Source organism: Scomber scombrus, chromosome 5 (assembly GCF_963691925.1).
Source record: "Scomber scombrus chromosome 5, fScoSco1.1, whole genome shotgun sequence".
Lineage (NCBI taxonomy): Eukaryota > Metazoa > Chordata > Actinopteri > Scombriformes > Scombridae > Scomber > Scomber scombrus.
Genome location: NC_084974.1, coordinates 6,143,816 through 6,162,904, shown reverse-complemented (window position 1 = coordinate 6,162,904; position 19,089 = coordinate 6,143,816). Strand labels below are relative to the sequence as shown.

The following is a 19,089-nucleotide window of genomic DNA, read 5'->3' as shown; positions in this document are numbered from 1 at the left end:
CTCTCTGACTCTTTCTCACACACACACACACACATACACAAACACACACAGACACACAAAGTGCTTGACCCCATAAAAGGGCAAAAAACATCCATTTACAGCTAGGGGTCAGTTCAAAGCTTGGACATCTCCCCTCTCTCCCCTCCCCTCTCTTATACAGACTGGGTGAAAGGGTTACACCCCGGCTGATTTACGACAGCGGAATTGTTCATGGCGAGACACGGAATCTGACCTCTTTGTGAACACACACACACACACACACACACACACACAAATGCATGCCTGGTCACAGATCCATGCACATGCAATCAACAAGACCGGTGTCTTCATTTTTGTCTCCTGGCGTGGTCCTCCACTGCACCTTCATCCAATTTTTCTCCCCCCTCACACAAAAACAAGCGCTCCTCCCTTCCAACCTGCCTACTTTATACTGTACTCTCTAGCCGAAATTTGAACTTTTATGGGAAGGCAGTGGCGGCGGCGGGGGTGACTTTTCCACAGCACTTATAAATCCTAATAAATCTATCATAATAAATGTGTAATCCACGGTGTCTGGATGAGGGGAGGCGATACAGAGAGAGAGGGACAGCCACAGATGACTGGCTGGATTACCGGCGGCTGAAACCAGAGCTTCCAAAGCCCCTACCGAGCATTAGCAGGAAGAAATCCAATCAGTCTGGAGCTATTCTCTTTAACACGCACCCACACACACACACAAATTAGAAGAGACACGCACCACGCGGAGACACATAGAGGACATTGTTTGAGAGTCTCTCTCTGCGAATGTACAAACAGTCAGTGTAACATATTTTCTCACTTTTAGCCAAGCATGCAGTCAGTCCTGCAACATATGCAATCACACACACACACATACACACACTTTAATAGAGCTTCCAGCTGCAAGCTTCATATAACTAATCCAGAAGAACAGTTGTGAAACATGCACCAGTGACGAGCCAAAGGCAACATCATCTATATCTTACCACTTGAAGTCAGCAGATTAGCCTGGAGCAACCTCAGGGGGAGATTGCTCCATGTGTGTGTGTGTGTGTAACTATGTCTTTGTATGAATCCATGTGTGACAGTGCGCACTTTGGAGTTCTTTGTTTTTTTTTTGCGTGTGACCATCCTGACATGCTATTACGAGCCCTCATCCTGCACCCCCCCGGGTGTGCTCCATTACAGCTCACGCCTGTTTGGCAGCACTCGTAGCTCTCCCACAGGCAGCGCATCCATTCATCTCTATCTTCCTGACCCCGGCTGATAAATCAAGCCGCTGTTTCCTTATACTGCCAGTCTATGCCCCATTCAAGATATTCGCTTTTCCCAGGGATGGAAATTAGCGATAAAAAAGACGACACAAAAGGGCACTTAGCTTGCCACCCAAGAGCAAAAGCAGTAAAAGAAGATCCAAGGTAATGATCGGCTATAAGCGGAGGAGGAGAGAAGGGAGGGAGGGGATGAAGAGAAAGAGCCAGGGTTGTAAAAATTCATTTGCAGAACAACCGGTTGCAAAATGGCTAAATGACAAAACAACGGGAGGCTTTGGACGCACCCCCAGGATCAAATGGCTCTTCTCCAGCTCTGGAGGAGAGGCTGCATTCATGGGTGTGTTCTACTCAAATATTATTATAAGACAAACACACACACACACACACACACACACACACACACACACACACACACACACACAATCCAACAGCATGTGTAATGAAGCCTATACAGATCAATACAACTCATCTAATTCATTAGTTTGAGAGCTAAATATAGCACGTTGCCCCTATCTTCATCCTGGGCTTCTCGGGCCTAATTATGCAAAACTCAAGTGAAATATTGCAGAAAATGAATTCCCACAGCAGATAAATCCATCATCTTGCACTATAATCATCCAGCTTTCGCCAAAATTATTCACAGCTTTAATAAACATGTTTTGACACGCAGATTACCCCCTCCAAAAAAAGTACTCCATGTATTCAATGTATCAAACCTGCACTCTGTTTCAAACATTAGCCTGCACATATAACTACCAGGCTTCTCTAGAACATACACTCTTTCCTTCAAGTCTAGAAACTGTTCTGGAGCTTTTGATCATATCACATGATCTTCTTCAGGTAGAGATGGGTACTCACCCAGGGGCAATGAAAGTATGAATGCCTATGATTTCAGGACAAGAAGGCAACTCTAGTTCCAGCTCCTGAGGAAGACCATGTGAAATGATAGAAAACCCGGACCTGCATTTTTCAATTGCTCTTTCCAAGTCGAGAATGAACTTTTAATCTGAAGTTAAATCTTTTATTTCACCTACAAGTTGTGAGTAGTAACATAGCTATAGGTAGCCTAACCATAGCTACAATGGTTGCCAATAGAAGAAGAAGTAGACACTTTATTTTGGACACATCTTCAGGTCCATTTCAATAAAATAAAAAATAAAATACAATAAACTACAATACAAGGACAAAACAGTACAGATATATATAGGGTCATGGAAGTATTGGTTAAAACACATATAGCTGTGTTCCAATGCTTCCAAAACCTACTGTATGTACTGATTTATGTTTTTATAATTTGTGGATAAAACAGCTGTACTTTACAATGAGTCACTGACTCTTACAGAATGGTCAGTGGAGTGGAAACATATATTAGTATGTCAATAAATTGGGCCAGTTAGTGTTGAACATTTCTAATCTGATTGACAAGCACTAATTTATCGTTGAATGAATCCATACTACAGTGGTTGCCTATGTGAAGCCTTTTAACCTCAACCAATCTACATTTTGACTGCCTTGTGAATTCTTGTAAGAAACATTAGCTAACTGAAGCCGCACTTGAGTTCAAAGATGTCCAAAGTATCGCCTTTCAAAAGTCCTTATCATTCAATCCCTTTAATACAACTGTTAACACTTCCCCCACCAACTGAATCCTAACACGTCCGATCATCTTACCGGCCTGGTTGGTGGTGACGGTCACCGACACGGCCTGTTCCGGCCCGGGGCTCTGAGGCGACACTCCGTTGACCGCCCACACCTCGAAGGTGTAGTTGGTGTGGGCCTGCAGCTCGTTGATAGACACCCTGGTTCCTTTCAGACTCAGTTGCTGGGGGCTGAAGTGGATGCCGTTACCGCAGGGTTGACAGCGCTGGCCGTCGGGCCCGCAGCGCTTACACACCACGTTGTACGTCAGGTCCTGGCGTCCTCCCGAGCTCCGGGGCGGGCTCCACTCCAGGTTTACGGAGGTCTCGTTCACGTTGGAGATGAGGTGGAGCGGTGCCGTCGGAGGTCCTACATAGGTGGAAGAAAAAAGGAAAGAGCGGTGGTCAGTATTAACAGCACCGAGCAGGTAAAAGCATTCCTGTTGAGATGGACACCACATAAATCAATTTTAAGAGCATGAATAGAACATGATTGCACTATTATCAATACTACTACCTTCTGGTGACTGCTTCAATGGGTCTAGTAATTGATTCTTTCCATGCATACATATAACAAAGATGTGGACCTGTAATTGTTATCCCTTTATTGAGAGCTGAGGCTTCTTGAATTCCTTTTTAATGTCCTGTACATTACAGCGAGGGAGGATCCAATTTCACCTCAATTAATTCGGCACCTTAAGTGAAATCCAATAGGCCAGCAGATTTCTTTCCCATTCATATGTCGAATCAGCTGGAGGTGGCAAAGTGCCTGAACCCCCGCTGCTAACAGTGGGACTTTATGGCACTCACTCAATAACTTTTAGACAAAGTTTGCTTTGGACCCTGTTATTAAGTTCTTGCTTTGATGTAAGGCCTGCCCGCTGTAGCTTTTTATGGGAGCAGCTCTCCACCGATGTGACACAAACTCCCCTGCTCATCAATCCCAATTTGCATGTCAGCTCTATTGTAATTAATGTGTTTTTTTGCGTCGCTTTCAAACATAAGCGGCGGTAATTGACTTAACTCTCCCTCTCTCTCGCTCCTTGTCTCTGTTTTCTCCGTATCTCCCGCTCTCTCTCTCTCTCTTTCTCTCTCTCCCCCTCTTTCCCCTTCTGACTAATGAAGCGCACGCGAGTGGGCTGGGAGGAGGAGGAAGGGGGGGTCGATACAGGGTGAAATATGAAAGCTAGTCAGTCCACGGACGAATCATCTCACAACGGAAATTAATTATCAGTGTTATTTTTGGAGGAGCAGAGTGGCAATGAGTGATTTCAAAGAGACACAGAGAGCAGCAGAGGGGGACACTGTGTAGGAGTGTGTGTGTGTGTGCACAACTGAGCTTTTTAAGCGCAGGTTTTACCCATGATGTGTGTGGACCTGACTCGCATGTTGTCAGCATTGTGTAGCCTGGCGGATAGCGGCGAACGGGTAAACGCTGTGGGGGTAAAACGGAGACTTAGATGTGGGAGATGGAGAGGAGAGGAGAAGGACAAACACCGTCTGTTCATCTTGGAAGCAGAAAAAAAGCTGCTGATTAGTATGGAAGGAGCGAGTCTGGATGGATGGAGGGAGGGGAGAGGGAGGGAGGGGGGGACAGAAAAGGACGGGCAGTGGGTGAGGAGGGGGTGTCCCTTTAACTGAAAAACGACCTCGAGGGTCACTAACAGCCTAAGTCACAATCTGTGTGTGTGAAACAGTGTAATAAAAGGATGCAGAGTACGCACGCCGGGTGTTAATATTAGCATCACTCCAGCAGATTTCCTCTACCATTCCCAGCCCTTCCATGAAAACCTATTAATAAATTCTCATTAAAAATGATGATAAAGCGCTGACTCCCTCTCTTGCCCCCCACTTTTTCTCCTCCTCACCCGCTTTTCCTCTCTCGCTCTTTCACCTCATTCCCTCGGTCCGCTTCTCAGACAATGGGAACAAGTTACAGATGGGGTTTCTAAATTAAGGTGCCAACACCCAACCGTCACTGTAATAGGCCTTTGTCAGTATGTTAGGTTCAACTAACCTCTACTTTCTTTCTATACTCTTTACTATATACTAGTGTGCTGTATAAAGCACATAGTAATAGGCTATTATTAAGGTGTTATCTAGACTTTAAAGGCATAAACCAAGCAGGATAAAAGTAATATTAATGTTTCAGGTCAGCTTGTGAGAATGTGACTGTTCTTGTCCTCACAAGAATAGAAAGATGAACCAAAATTCCTCCCAATAAAAGAGATTTGTTACCTCTCACTTAAAGGCCTTGGGTCTCTATATGTATATGTATGTTTGTATGTTGCTATGACGAGTGCTGCACCGGCACTTACTTTACGACTGTATAAAGTCTTAAACGCATTCCACCACGTGTCAGCATTCCCCTCTGACATTCCTCACACACAAAAAACTACCTTTGCTTGTACCTGTCGCTCTCCCAGAATGCACCAGTGGGAGCAAGGGAGCGTGGGAGAGCCGTCGGCTGTGACTGACACCCAGTAATTAATCCTGAGAGAGAGAGAGAGAGTAGTGGTGGTGGGTGACGGAGATGGGAACGTAATGCTAACTCAACTTTCATACGACGTTAGCTCAACATAGTCTTAAAATTCCCTCTCCTTATGGGTGGAATCCAGAGGGAGACAAAGTTTCTCCTGAAGAAAGTTTAAGCTAAAAAAGATGGATTTTTTTTTCTTCCTCTCCTTTTCTGTTCGTTTATGGCCTCGCAATTTGCTCAGAGCCTTGTTTCTTTCTTTCCTGTTGCTCCTTCGCTTCCATCTCGCCCGCTTTAATCTGTCTCTCATTTTTTTTACTCTGCTCCCACCCCCCCTCCCTTCCTCCTCCTCCACCTTCTCTCCTCCTCTATCCCTCTTTCTTCCTGTCTCTTTCTATCAGTAATTGTTAGGCGAGTGTTGTGCAGGGCCAAGGTGGAGAGCAGACTAAATTAGCTGGAGCATCGAGCCCGCTATTACCATCCGGCTGGGATTTATTCAATGCCCCCCTCAAGCCCTCTCCGCTCTGCGTTCATTCCTCCCTCCATCCCTCCATCCCTCCATCCCTCCCTCTTCCTCTCCACCAAATCGCCACTAAGAAAACTGGAGTACAAATCTGAGAAACGAATCAAGGGCCAACAGAAACCTAAAAAAAGAGGAAAGGAGAACACCCCTTCTTTAACCTGAGCACAGTGGAGCAACCAGCTCCCACGGGTGTCGGTCCCTGGTCCTCATTACCGCACTGTGCATGGTATGTGTGTGTGTATTTTTACACAACCATGTGCATCGTTGGGTAACTAGTTACATGTAACGGCATTACGTAATTTAAATACAAAATAAATGTAAGTGTAATCTGTTACAGTTACTGTAAAAAATATTTTTATTTTATACTCCAAAATCTACATGAACTAATGAATACATTTTCATCTTGCTTTATAAGAAATGATCTCCCTTATAAATCATGTCAGCATCCATGAAAAACATCTGAACTTAGATTTTGGTGCTTAATGGGAACACTTACCTTAACAGAGAGAAGTAATCAAAAAGTAATCAAATGTAAGTTACATTACTTTGATTTAGTATTTGAAATAGTTACATTACTTATTACATTTTAAATAGAGTAACTAGTAATCTGTAACCTATTACATTTCCAAAGTAACCTTCCCAACCCTGCACATGTGCATGCATAGCTACTATTGCTTATTTTATCCAGAATGTGTTTTGATTGGTTATGAGAGGTATTCTACCTGTTGAATGTTGTTATTAATATAAATATCTCTCTATAAACTGTATAGACAGAAAAATGGCAAGAGACAAAAATGAAGAGGAATAAAGAGAAACCTTCATCTTTGTGGCATTTTTCTAAGCAAAGGTACTCAAATTCTTTAGAAGGAAGTTTTAAAAAAAAAAAACCAACATAAAAGCGAGAAGCAAATCAGGAAACCCTGAAACCCAAAAGTAAAAAAGAAAAGAAAAAGTAATCCATTTATCCTGCCAGGTTCCTCAGGCAGGTCGATCTAATGTGTTGGAGGCAAACATTTTGGATTGTTTCTTGAGTCTAATCTGTAGAGCGAGCATTCCGACCAAATGTATTACACATTACCCGCCGATCAAAAGAACAAAGAGGAGGCAATGAGCAGAGATGCAGGAAAAGGCGCTGACAGATAGGAAACAGGAGGAGAACCAGGCCTGCACATAAACAGTCGCACAATGACGAAATTACACAACATCCAGTTTTAATCATCATCTTGCATCAGTAGACCCCGAGCTATTGGGGAGGGGGGGGCGGACTTTTCAATTATCCACACACACACACGCACACGCACACACATACAGACATGCACCCCAATTACCAGAGATGCTGGCTCTTTCCCGGACTGACCTTCAGCAAGGCAAACTGGGAAATTACTTTAAGAGGGGTTTTTTCATTTGCCTTGTTCGTGACTCTGAGTGTTTTGAGAAAAAGAGAGAGAGAAAGAGTGAAAAAAATGTGGATGAGGACGGATGCGTGAGTGACAGCTGTAATTACAGAGCTCTAACATGTGGGTGAGAAGTTTAAAAAAAGAGGGAAAAAAACGCACGAGGAAAGGAAAACAGCAGACGACAGACAGGGTGAGGGTTCAGAGATCAAATGTTGACCGACTGACGAGGTGGGGCAAAGGTCCCTGAGAGAGTCCCGCTGATGTGGAGTTCCTAACAGTGGAGTTAGGAACGTAGCAGACATCGCAATGCAGGATCCTATTAAAAAAACAGCCAAGTAATGAGCTTTGACAGCTGTTGCTTGCAGCAGCCGTAGTCAAATGCCATACTGACTAACAAGACAATGGGGGCGATGTCCCAACTCATCCATTAAACGAGGGTGTGTAACTCAATATATAAATGCTCGGACACACCAGTAAGAAGGGAGGAGGAGGAGGAGGAGGAGGGTGACTTAGTGATAGGGCTCATGATTTAATTTTAAAATAAAAGTTACCATAATCAGCAGCTTGTTTGTGTTTTTATTTTCTCTTTAATAATCTATTACAGTATGCACTGTCTGAGCTCAACACCATGGATGACTTTGCTTGATGAAAGCAATGCTGAGAAGTGTCCTCAAACCTTTTTACACTAGTATGATCCTAGTCAGGCATACAGTATTTGGTTCATAATAAAAAATGATGAGCCCAATTTAGTGGTTAAGAACACCACAAATAAACAATTAATTTGAATTATTTGTGAAACTGCAGATTATTTTCTTAATTAATTGATTAATCATTTGGGTTTGTAAAGCATCATAAGCTGTATATAATATGTCGAGTGCAATTTCCAAGGGCCCAAAACTAAAGCCAACAAATGACATCACGGTGTAAAATCCGAAGGCATTCATTCGTACATTCAAAAAGCTGGAATCATCAAATATTAAGCACTCTGCTGATTCATTAAACAGAATCGTCAGATCTTTCAGTGGTGATCCAGAATAAGAAATCTTTTATTTATTTATTTTTCTTGTAATGTGATAGACAATATTCATTTAAGATAACAAAGATTGATAGATTGATTTCCAGTGAATTAGAGCTCAGCCACTGGAAATAAAAACACACACATCTCTTCCTATCTCTCTCCACAGTGCTCTGTTAGCTACTATGACTCACAGATAGTGAGGTGTGGTTTTATTTGTCCGGTGTGGCCAGCTACTAGCGCAAAGTCATTGACTCTGTGAACTTTGGTAAATGCCTCTGAGTAGATTTTACAGGAAGGGAAAAGACGTTATGATGTAAAAATACAGATTTTATGATGTATATTTGGCGTATAATGAGAGATAAATTAGTAATTAACACAAGGATAGAGGATTAAAAGTGAGGAAAAGTCATTTTCATTTCACTGGGTCTTAACATTTTGAGTTTTCCATCATGTTGCTGGACATTTTCACACACACAAACTATCTACTTTGCTTTGTTCTATTGCCAGTTTAAATGACTAAGCCCAATGACTTAAAGCAGATTCTTAATAGCTTTTTGGTTCAGAGAAAAAGTGAAAGAAAAAGTAGCCGCGCAGTCAGCGCTTAGCACCTGAGACATAGCCAACATTTAACAATCGAGGCTCTCGCAGATTTTAATGTTCCTCAAGTGGAACATTTACCCGTATGCTCTTATTGTGAAATGATTCCACAACAGAGCATTGTTTATAATCCTGCATAGATACCGTAAATCAGGGGAATAATTAGAGGCCGCTCAGTTCTGTTGTTTAAGTGTTAGGCCGGGGGGTGTTGGGCTGCTCGTCTGATTCAATAAACTGTTTAGCTGAGTGATGAATCCGCAGGAACTTGACAGACCGTCGGAGCCAAATGGCGAGCCAACTATGAGCTCAGCGGCTTAACAGATGTTTTGGTTGTTCAGATTGCTTTATGACACACACTCGTTCATACACAAACGTCTGTCACATGATTGCTTTGATTTCCTGGGAAATGAGAGTGTAGCACTTTTAGGTGTTGTGTAGGTTTTTTTTTCTTCTTTTTGTTCTCTGCTGGTGGTTATTTATCCAGTGCTGTGACTCAGAAAGAGAATGAGGGCTAAAAAAAGGAAGAGGTAGGCAGCTGGATTGTTAACAATATTTGTTATGATAGTCATGTTGAGCCGGGGAGGGTGGAAGAATCAGATTCACCAGAGTTTGACTCATGCCGGATGGAAAGTGGAGACGCACACTGAGAAATAAAACACTGAATATCTTCCTTTAGCTCCGTGCCTTCCTGTGTTCTTCTTTCTCACTCCTCGCCACTTTAACCCCTCTTTCTTATCGCTGCATCTTAAACATTCTCCGCATACATCTGCAGCTTTCCACCTACCCCCTGTTTTTCCACCTTTTTCCTCACCTCGCCGCATCACCGCTAGCGTTTTTCAATCTCTGTTTGTCTTTATCGTTCTCACCCCTCCTCTGCTGTTTTGCAGGTTCTCTGTGGAAGGCTGAATCTGAGATGTGGCGGTTTATACCCTCATTAGTTCTCTGTCACCATGACTGATCACTAAGTACCACCTGGAATCAAAAGACACCTATTAAACCAGCACATGGCTGCTTTATGTGTGTGTGGAAAAGTCTCTCTGTGCGAGGGGGTAATTGAGGTTGACATTATATGAGACAGATAGCAGAGAGAGAGAGAGAGAGAATCCATGACCATGTTAAGGCAAAGGCAATCACTCTGTGTGTGCATGTGTGTGTGTAGTGTCTACTGTATGTTGTGTATCCCTATGCATTACTACATATAGGTGTACTTACGGGTGCAGGGCATGGATGCTGGGTCTGTTTCGGATCGGAAGTATCCTTTATCGCAGACGCAGGAGGTGGAGCCCTCCCTGACGGAGTAGCTGTGGAGCGGACACTTGGAGCAGGCGCCATCGGTGGCCAAAGCACGGTAGTAACCAATCTTGCAGGCTGAAAGAGAACAAGCACATAGAAAGGGGGAAAAGGTTCCGTTAGATGTGATGTCATCATGAAAAGGACGGATCTACACCAAGGCTTTATTTAAGCATAGCGAGACTTTGAGTTGATTCGTTTTTTGTGTCCATGTGGTTATTAGAGGATTATGGCAAACATGTCTAAGTGGTGTAACCATAAAAACTTTGTACCAAATAATTCAACTTGCTTAAAAACACTAAATTCTCAATAAAAAACCATATCAACTAGTTTGGCATGATCTTACATTATAACTTTGTATATTAAATAAAGGTAATGGAATACAATTGTTTTAAATATGACATTTAATCTGGGAAATCATGTCAATCAGGAACCATTTACATTTTTTTAAAATTAAATAATTATTTGTACACTTAAATATACTGTAGGTGAATATAATATTTAATATTCATACTTCTATTGTGGTTACACCATATGACATTTTCAGGAGCATTCAGTCTTACTTTTGGTTAATGTTTAGCAGGTGTAATATAGGTAGGTACTTGCAGGTATTGCAAGTGAGAGCGCCATTTGATAATGGTGCTTAATGGAAATTTCATGGCAATCGAGTCGAGACATTTCACCCTGAAAGAAAAATGTCAAGGTGCAAGAGGAAAATACAGAACTTTGGTGTCACCAAAGTCAGTAGGATTCAAACAACATGAATGTATGAAGCGATCCAATTGCTGTTGCGATATTTCTGTCTCGACCAAAGTGGTGGACAGACAGAAAATGCCATCCGTAGAGCCAAGCAGCTAAAACTCTACAGAATTCTATCTGAAAGCTTTATATGGCCATAGTGTATCACAAAGGACATTTAGCAATGAGTGGACGTTGTCATGGCGTTGTACTTGACATCAAATATTTATTTTCCAAAGGACGAGAGGAAGAAATGCTGTGATCTTGCCCATTTTCCCCCAATTATCAACAGGAAAACAATATGTTGCCCAGAGGCTTCTACTTCTCTTGCCATTACTTCCTCTCTTTGTCTTTATTTTCCATCTTCAATGCTTTCTCCCCTCTCTCCTTTCTCACAAACCTGGGTCCCATTATCAAAAACAACAGAACAGGAGTAAAGGACACTATTTCCTCTGACTAAAGAAGAGAAGATCAAATAACTACCTCATGTCTTTCTCACAATTTTAAGTTATGCTCTATTTGGCGAGACTTGGAGTCGCATTGAAACCGGAGACGTTGGCATTTCGGACCATTTAACAAACAAATGCCACCACGCTTGGCACATCAGGAGCTCTGGGATCTCTCACAGGCCTGTTTTCACTCTAACACACATACACCTACACACACACACACACACACACACACATACTTCCGTCTCAAATGGTAACCTAAGTGACACTTTTCTTACTTTTGGCGACTGTGCTCGCCTTTCACTTGAGTGACAGTTTGATTGGATGTCTCATCTTTCAAGGAGTTTCTCCATCCGTCTATCCGTTTCTATAATGGTTCGGGGAAACCTGGTGGGGTTATATTTCACCCCCTGAGCGCTGAACCAGAAGAGGAGGACAAAAGAACAATTCTCTAAGAGGTGCGGCGTAGACAAGCACAACACCGATTGGACCGAATAACCTGTCAGTCAGTGAGGCAGCCGTGTGCTCGGCAGTGGGCGGCGAATGGTATTGAGACCGGAGGGTCGTGGTTTGGGATGTGGTAGAGTGGGATATGTGCGTGTGTGTGTGTGTGTGTGTGTGTGTGTGTGTGTGTGTGTGTGTGTGTGTGTGTGTGTGTGTGTGTGTGTGTGTGTGTGTGTGTGTGTGTGTGTGTGTGTGTCTCTCTGTCTTGTTATGATGTAAGAAGACCCACTGGAGACAGATGGGTAAATTCATACCCAATATAAATCAGATAATTACACACTTATAGCCTGCAAGGGTAAAGCAATCCCCCCTGCACACATATGCACACACACGCACGCACACACACACACACACACAGGCTTGCTGTCCTCACATGCGCATACACACAACCCAGATCTAAAAAGTGCATTTCAAAAGAGTGGATTGCAATGCCAAAGTCATAAATACATCAGGGATCCCTACATACAAAAGAACAGTCACATAAACAAACTCCCACATGTGTTCACCACACTAGAAATCAAATCAGTACCTCTCTACATACACCGCAATAGGAGGAAGTCCGTCCTCAAATGAAAACACACATTCCAACACCCATTGGACATGCTCACACGTACAAACAGCAGAGGAAATCCACAAACTCCCTAAAATACCGGGAAATCCCTCTCTCTGAGGCGTAATAAAGTCAGGCTCTTTGCCCCTCAGCCTTCTCCTCTCCAGCAGCTGGATTAGCGTAGCGTGGCGTTAACCGAGCCGGGCTTATGAGAGGCCCCTTGAGAAATAATTCATACGTGGTCTCACACACAGCATCATAATCTCACATATACACTACTATACTCATACACAAACAACACTATACTTTCTCACACACTACTATACTCCGTTGTTTGTTCTGATTATAAACATGAAAGAATAGATACTGCTCACTGAATAATTATCACTCCACCACCTCTCCTGACATCTAGGTGCATGAGAGTGAGTCAGAGGCAGGTGCAGGATGCAGAGACAGTGCAGACAGAGCCTTTGCTGAAGTTAGTAATGAAAGAGATTTGACAGTTAAGAATAATTTGTCAATGGGAATATTGAATGTTAAACACTTCAGTCAAGGTGTCCTGTAAGACCAATAAAGTCAAGAGAGCATCACTTATTTGAAAATGTGATAACTTAATATCATACTGTTCCCAGGTGAACCATCTTATGCTATGCTCACTTTCAAACTGTAAATCAACAATGGACCCTTAAATTCATTGTCATTTATTTGTAAAGCCATAGACCACCCAAAAAAATCTGAATTTGCAAATGACTATCTCACCTGTATATCACTCTAATTATTTAATGAATCCATTTGTCACAGCTGTGTGGGCCAAACACAACATCTGGATGTAATTACAAAATCTATCCATCATTTACTCACAGTATAGTCAGAAGTGTCAAAAGACCTGTTAAAAGGCACCAAAATACAGGAAATGACATCTATTTTGTTAAAACTTTTCTGGGGTAGTGTATATGTGAGATTATGATGCTGTGTGTGAGACCAGGTATAAATTATTTCTCAGAAGGCCTCTCATACGGGCTAGCTGCTACCTGCTGAGCTATTCTTTGCCCCCGTTCCCACTCAATCAGGGCTAAATCCCTGCCGCTTCACTCGCTAACGCTAAGCTAAAGGCCTATTTGATCGTAGCCTGCAGGGGTGCGTGAACCCCCCCTCCCACCCCCGTTTCTTTTCTTCACAGTTGCAAAACAAAAAGAAGGGAGAGATTAGTCGTCAGGCACTTTGTGTTATCTCTCTATCTTTCAAGCCATCTTTCATCATCCTTAAGTCTCCTCGCTAGAGATAGAAGGACACTGGGATTTTGTGAGGTATTGTTTAAGGGGTTGTGACTGCTTCAGGTGACAAAACACAAGGTTACCATTAGGGTTTGTACATGTGCGCTGACCAGGAAAGTGTTCAGAGTTGAGAATGGGGTCAAGCAGCTGTTTGAGAAGATGCCTCTTTGCTAAAAGCTAGAGGGAGAGTTAATTGAGTCCCATGCTTCACAGCCTTTGGGCCTGAGCCTCTTTAAAAGAGACATAGTTTAAGAGCAGGCTACCTCAAACTGTGCACACTTGATGAGTTTTTCGCTCGTCAATTATTAAGCCGTCCCGTACTGACCCCAAGAGCCCCCCTCCTTCCCCCCCATGGGCCATCCCAGAATTCTTTTGCACAACTTAAAATCCCCTATTTGCCATCCAAAGTGCTTTGGCATCTTCATCTGCGGTTTTTAAAACTCTAAATTTCAGAAATTGTGTTTGAAAATGTGATGTCAACATGCGAAGGGTTGTATATAGCAGCCTCTGCCCCGCAGAAAGGAACAGCGAAGGGAAGAGAAAGGTCGATATCCAAGTAAAGCTGGGGAATTTGCTTCCTATTAGGAGTGTGAGTGAGTGTGTGTGTGTGTGTGTGCGAGAGGAAAGAGACCGCAGTAGTGGGTGGTCCAAGAGACCGTGGCTTCGGAGAGGAATCTCCCTTAAGACTCTGCTGGATTTATCACTGTCCGGGCCAGCCGTGGCAAACCCACACACACAGACGCAAATACAGACACACATGAACACACATGTATTTAGTTTTTATGGGATCTGAGCTGAGAAGCCCTCATCATATCCTCTTATAGCTCTCAAAAGTCTAACCCAATTTTTCCATAGCACCTTTTTTATACTGTCTCTGTGCCCAGTCGCTCTTGAACACTCTTATATTATTTTTTCGCCCCTCTATCTCTCTCTTCCATTCTGCAAGGCTTTCTCTCTGCAGGCCTCCTTTCAGACAGAGAGGGGTTTGTCAGGTGCCAAATCCCTGAGCTGAGAGATCAAAGGCAGACAAAGAGACTGGTGACTTACTGTTCTATTCTGGAAAGGCAAAAAAAAAATGGAATCCCTCATAGACTGGGACATCGCATTCTTCCCCCCTTTTTTCTTCCCCAGCAGCTCTTTCACTCATTCAATCCTCCTCTCTGGCTTCAGTCTTTATTCCCTTTTGTCAGCCTTTCCTCCGCCCCATCCCCATCCCTGTTGTCTCTAAGCTAAAGCACATTTAGAGGAAAGGGGGGCAGTGAGGGTGGAAGGAGAGGGTTGTGGGAGTTAATGAGTAGTTTTGTCTGTGCGGTGGGGATTCTGCCGGGCTGAATTGGTTGCACTGGGTGAGGGGAGGGGAAAACTGTGGACACAGCCATCAGCAAAAAAAAAAATAGGAGCATACAAAAGCTAATGATACAATGATAGCTACCCACACACGAGCCCAGTAAAATTTAGCTAAGTTCGCTTCTGAGTAGCAACAATCTACACACACACACCAGGCTTTGAACAGTTCCCTACACTGCCGCTAAATAAAGCCGCATCTACCCACACACACACCCACTGCAGCCCACCTTGACTGACCCGCATGCAAAGCCTGATAGGCAAGCTATCCTGCAGCCTACACAACAAAGTATCCAATACACTAGGGACCGAAAGCATGAGAGCAAACATGCGTTACAATGGCCTTCCAAAAAAAACCAGGAATATAACACCCAGCACACGGCACACAATAACTAGGCCTGCCCAGACAGAACAATTGCCTCTCTTATAAGAAAAAAGAAAAAAGACAATTGTGTTCAAACTACAGCATTTTCCCCTCCTTTCAAGGCTGCGCTTTATCTTCTTTGGGTGATGAAAACTTGGTCACTGTTTTTTAGTCATAACAGACAGTGAGCACTTCTCAGAAGAGCAGTCAGAGGCAACCTCACAATGCAGCTCTTTCAAAAAATACCACAAAAAAACCCAAGCGATCGTCTTTCAGGACCTGAGGGCAAGGAGAGTCTCTCCTTCTCCTGCGACTTGAGGAGCCAGCGCTTTCTATTCAACCTGCATTTTCTGTCATAACCCTCTGCCATTCTATCTCTTTTATTCCTCTTTTCCTCCCTGTGGAAAGCAGGTGAGACTCCTGCTAGATACGATTACTATTCCAAGAGTGCTTTGTTTATCCCCTACCTGCCCAAAAAATGTTTTAAAGTCTTATATGTATGTGCTGGATATTGCCACACACAATGATGATAAAAGATAAAAGACCATCCTCATCCGTACACCTGAGCCACTGGCATATTAGTAGGGATAACTAGCTGCTGACCGTTAGCATCTGTCACTATAACAGCAGGAGAGTGGAGCAGGTTAACTCATTAATTCCGTCACCGGGGGTTATTAATTACCTCCGGCCCTGACGGCGACATGCAGCCACACGGCCAGCGAAAGCCATCAGCGTGATGGATGAGGGACACACGGCCACCGAAACTGATCACCGTGATTGATGACACGCACTCGAAACGCATCTTGACCTTGACCTGGGGTGGGGGGGGGAGGGGTCACTTGCTAGCGGTACCATCCTTTAAGATGCAAAACCAAACAAGTCAGGTAGTGACATCTGGGCTGACATCCTCGCTAGTGTTAATGAAGGCTAAGAACAAAAGGTAGCGAGGCTAACGATGTTAATAACGCACGCGGCTAACCTCGCTGGCAATCACCGCCGCTTCACTAACGCTGGTCAGTGCCGGGGGGAGGGGTTGCGAGAGTTGCCAGCAGTTTGTCTGTCAAATGCCGGATGATTTATAACTGTGTTTTCAGCAGCACTGATCCATCATGTGAGCCACCCAAGATGCTGCCCTAATTAAAATGTCTGTACCTGACAGATAGAACACAAGCCAAAGAAACAGATGAGAAAAACATGTTGCAAAAATGAAAATTGCAACCAATTTTAGACCCTGAGAGCGAGAAAGTACATAAAGACCACAAACTGTTCCTTTACACTGATTTCTTACATGATTTCTACCTACAATAATTGGCTAATTGGCAGAATTTCACACGATTTCTACAAGCACACATTTCTGAGCTCCACATCGCACCTTTCTGAAAGTGTCTGCTGTTATACAAGCCTCACAAACCATTTCCTGCCCCAATATAGAGCCATTTTTGTTCAGAGTGCATTTTGGTGCCACCTATACAGTTATTGTTTGGATTGCATAACAGAAGAAACTGAAATATTGTTCTGAAGACTTCCTGCGTACCAAGGTCCCCACGTTCTTATTGACACGTAGGCCTCGACTTCCTCCACAATTCCTACAGCCTGGCCTTAAGAAGGAATATTAGCACAATGGTTATATCGCAAAAATCTAAAGTATTCCACCCTGCCACTTCAGAATGGACGAGACCACTCCTTGAAAAGCGGAGACACGGGGTACTGAAAGTGAATGTGAGGAAAAGAAACACATATAATGAACCATGCTGAGAGAGAGCACATTTTTTGGAAGGCACAGTGACCTGAGAGGAGAGGAGAATAAGTTTGGGGCTTTATAACAGAAAGTGGAGAGAGATCGACAGAACAAGAAACAGAACAGGCAAACAGATCCATCTTTGTTTGGTGAAACACTATTTGACTTGGCCACAGTAGGTGGAGGCAACTCAGATTCCGCTTCTGCACCCATGCCAGGTCCGTAAAGGGTGGTTCCACCCAAAACCGGGATTTATGCCAACCCACTAAGGACCTTTTGTGACCAAAGATTTACACAGCAGGTGTGTAATAGACTATAATTCAAGGCAAACGAGCCTGAGATATATACACAAACAGTGGCTTACACACCTCTGTACACCTGCACACTCTCAGGTATGCATGCAAAGCCCTTCAAAGGCCCTTTGGACTTAACAGATGCACTTTGCAATACCATGCAAGCATGCAAACACACACACACACACAAAGACAGCAAAGAGGCTTTGTAAAAGCACGGGGACAGGAGCGCAGCAGGGACGACGTGAGGTAAACAAACTCGGGTGACGTATTGTCTCGGTCCAATTTCCCCAAGGTCCCCAGGGGCTCAAGTATCATGTTGGACATGTGTGTGTGTCCGCATGTGTGTGTGTGTGTGTGTGTGTGTGTGAGCGGGTGGTGTATCTAGCATGCTTTCCTGACATTGTTTACAATGAAAAAGAGCCTCATTTCAATTCAATTATGAAAAACAAAAAGATGCAAGGCAGGTGTGTGTGTGTGTGTGTGTGTGTGTGTGGGGGGGGGGGGGGGGGGGGGGGGGGGGTATGCTAATGTTGTTGCATGAGGGGACACTCGACACACAACCCAAAACAATCACGGGAGCTAAACTATTCTACTTGCGGCGAGTCAAGGAGAATGGTACAGGAAAAGGGAGGATGTGTGAGGAGAACACACACAAACCTACACTAAGAATAGGTGAGGAGGAAAAGGAAGCGATAGGGAAGCAGTCTCGGTGGGGCCTCATATCCAATTCTGTAAACAAGGGTGAACCACGTGTTGGGCTGGAGCACAAATACATAACACATCAATGCAATCCCTGTAATGCAACACTTACAATGTCAAGTGCAATCGCACTTTTAGGCACAATATTTACACTCACTTAAAGCCATCACACTGAACTTTAACCCACAAGCACAGCAGTCAGACCAACCAAACATGAGGCTAAAACCAAGGCAGGAAAATCAGACCTAATAACTAAATTTAGATTTCAGATCCAGCTGTGAGCCGTGAGAAGTTAGGAACACCCAAGGTGATGTCATCAGATTGTCTCCTCACCCCCGCCACCACCACCAAACCACAAATATTCAGTTCACTATCAAATAAGACAAAGATAAGATACCTTTAAATAAAGCAGTTAAACAATCAATCACGTATCGATTAAGTGATTAATCATTTCAGCTCTAATTATAATGATCAGTTACCAACTAAATAACAACTCTAACAGCGTCGTCGCAGACATTTTTATGCATCACTGCCTGTATTTCCATCGGCTCACTTAATTACAATAATGACTCGTGTTAATGATACTTAGTGGTTTGGAAGTAGAAAGGAAGAGTACATAAGTTGATTAATGATGTCTGTAACTTGATAAATGCAGTTCATGCTCCAGCTTCTTTAATAATCCTCTCAGTGTTGTCATCCTCTCTGACCTGCTTTCAACAGGTGTGACACCTCAGATGGTAAACAGTTGGTGCTGGAGAACAGTTGGAGTATGACATCATTATATGACCACCATAGAGTCATATGACATACTGTATACCTTAACCTTTACATACTGTTCAGGGTCATATTTTACCCATTTTTTTTACATTTAAGAGCTGTTAAAACACCCTTTACACACATATTTTAAACAAAAAGGATTAATCA

The 19,089-nt window shown here is 43.4% G+C and overlaps 1 protein-coding gene across 2 annotated transcripts in view; it reads right to left on the bottom strand.

Moving 5' to 3' along the window:
* epha4l (eph receptor A4, like) overlaps window positions 1–19,089 on the bottom strand; it is a 58,409-nt gene that overhangs the window by 22,894 nt on the left and 16,426 nt on the right. For both annotated transcript variants that reach the window (XM_062418446.1, XM_062418445.1), the window contains exons 4-5: window positions 10,132–10,287; window positions 2,943–3,278 (exon numbers count right to left, since the gene is read on the bottom strand). In XM_062418446.1, the coding sequence (XP_062274430.1) occupies window positions 2,943–3,278; window positions 10,132–10,287 (492 nt within the window). The remainder of the gene's footprint in view (window positions 1–2,942; window positions 3,279–10,131; window positions 10,288–19,089) is intronic.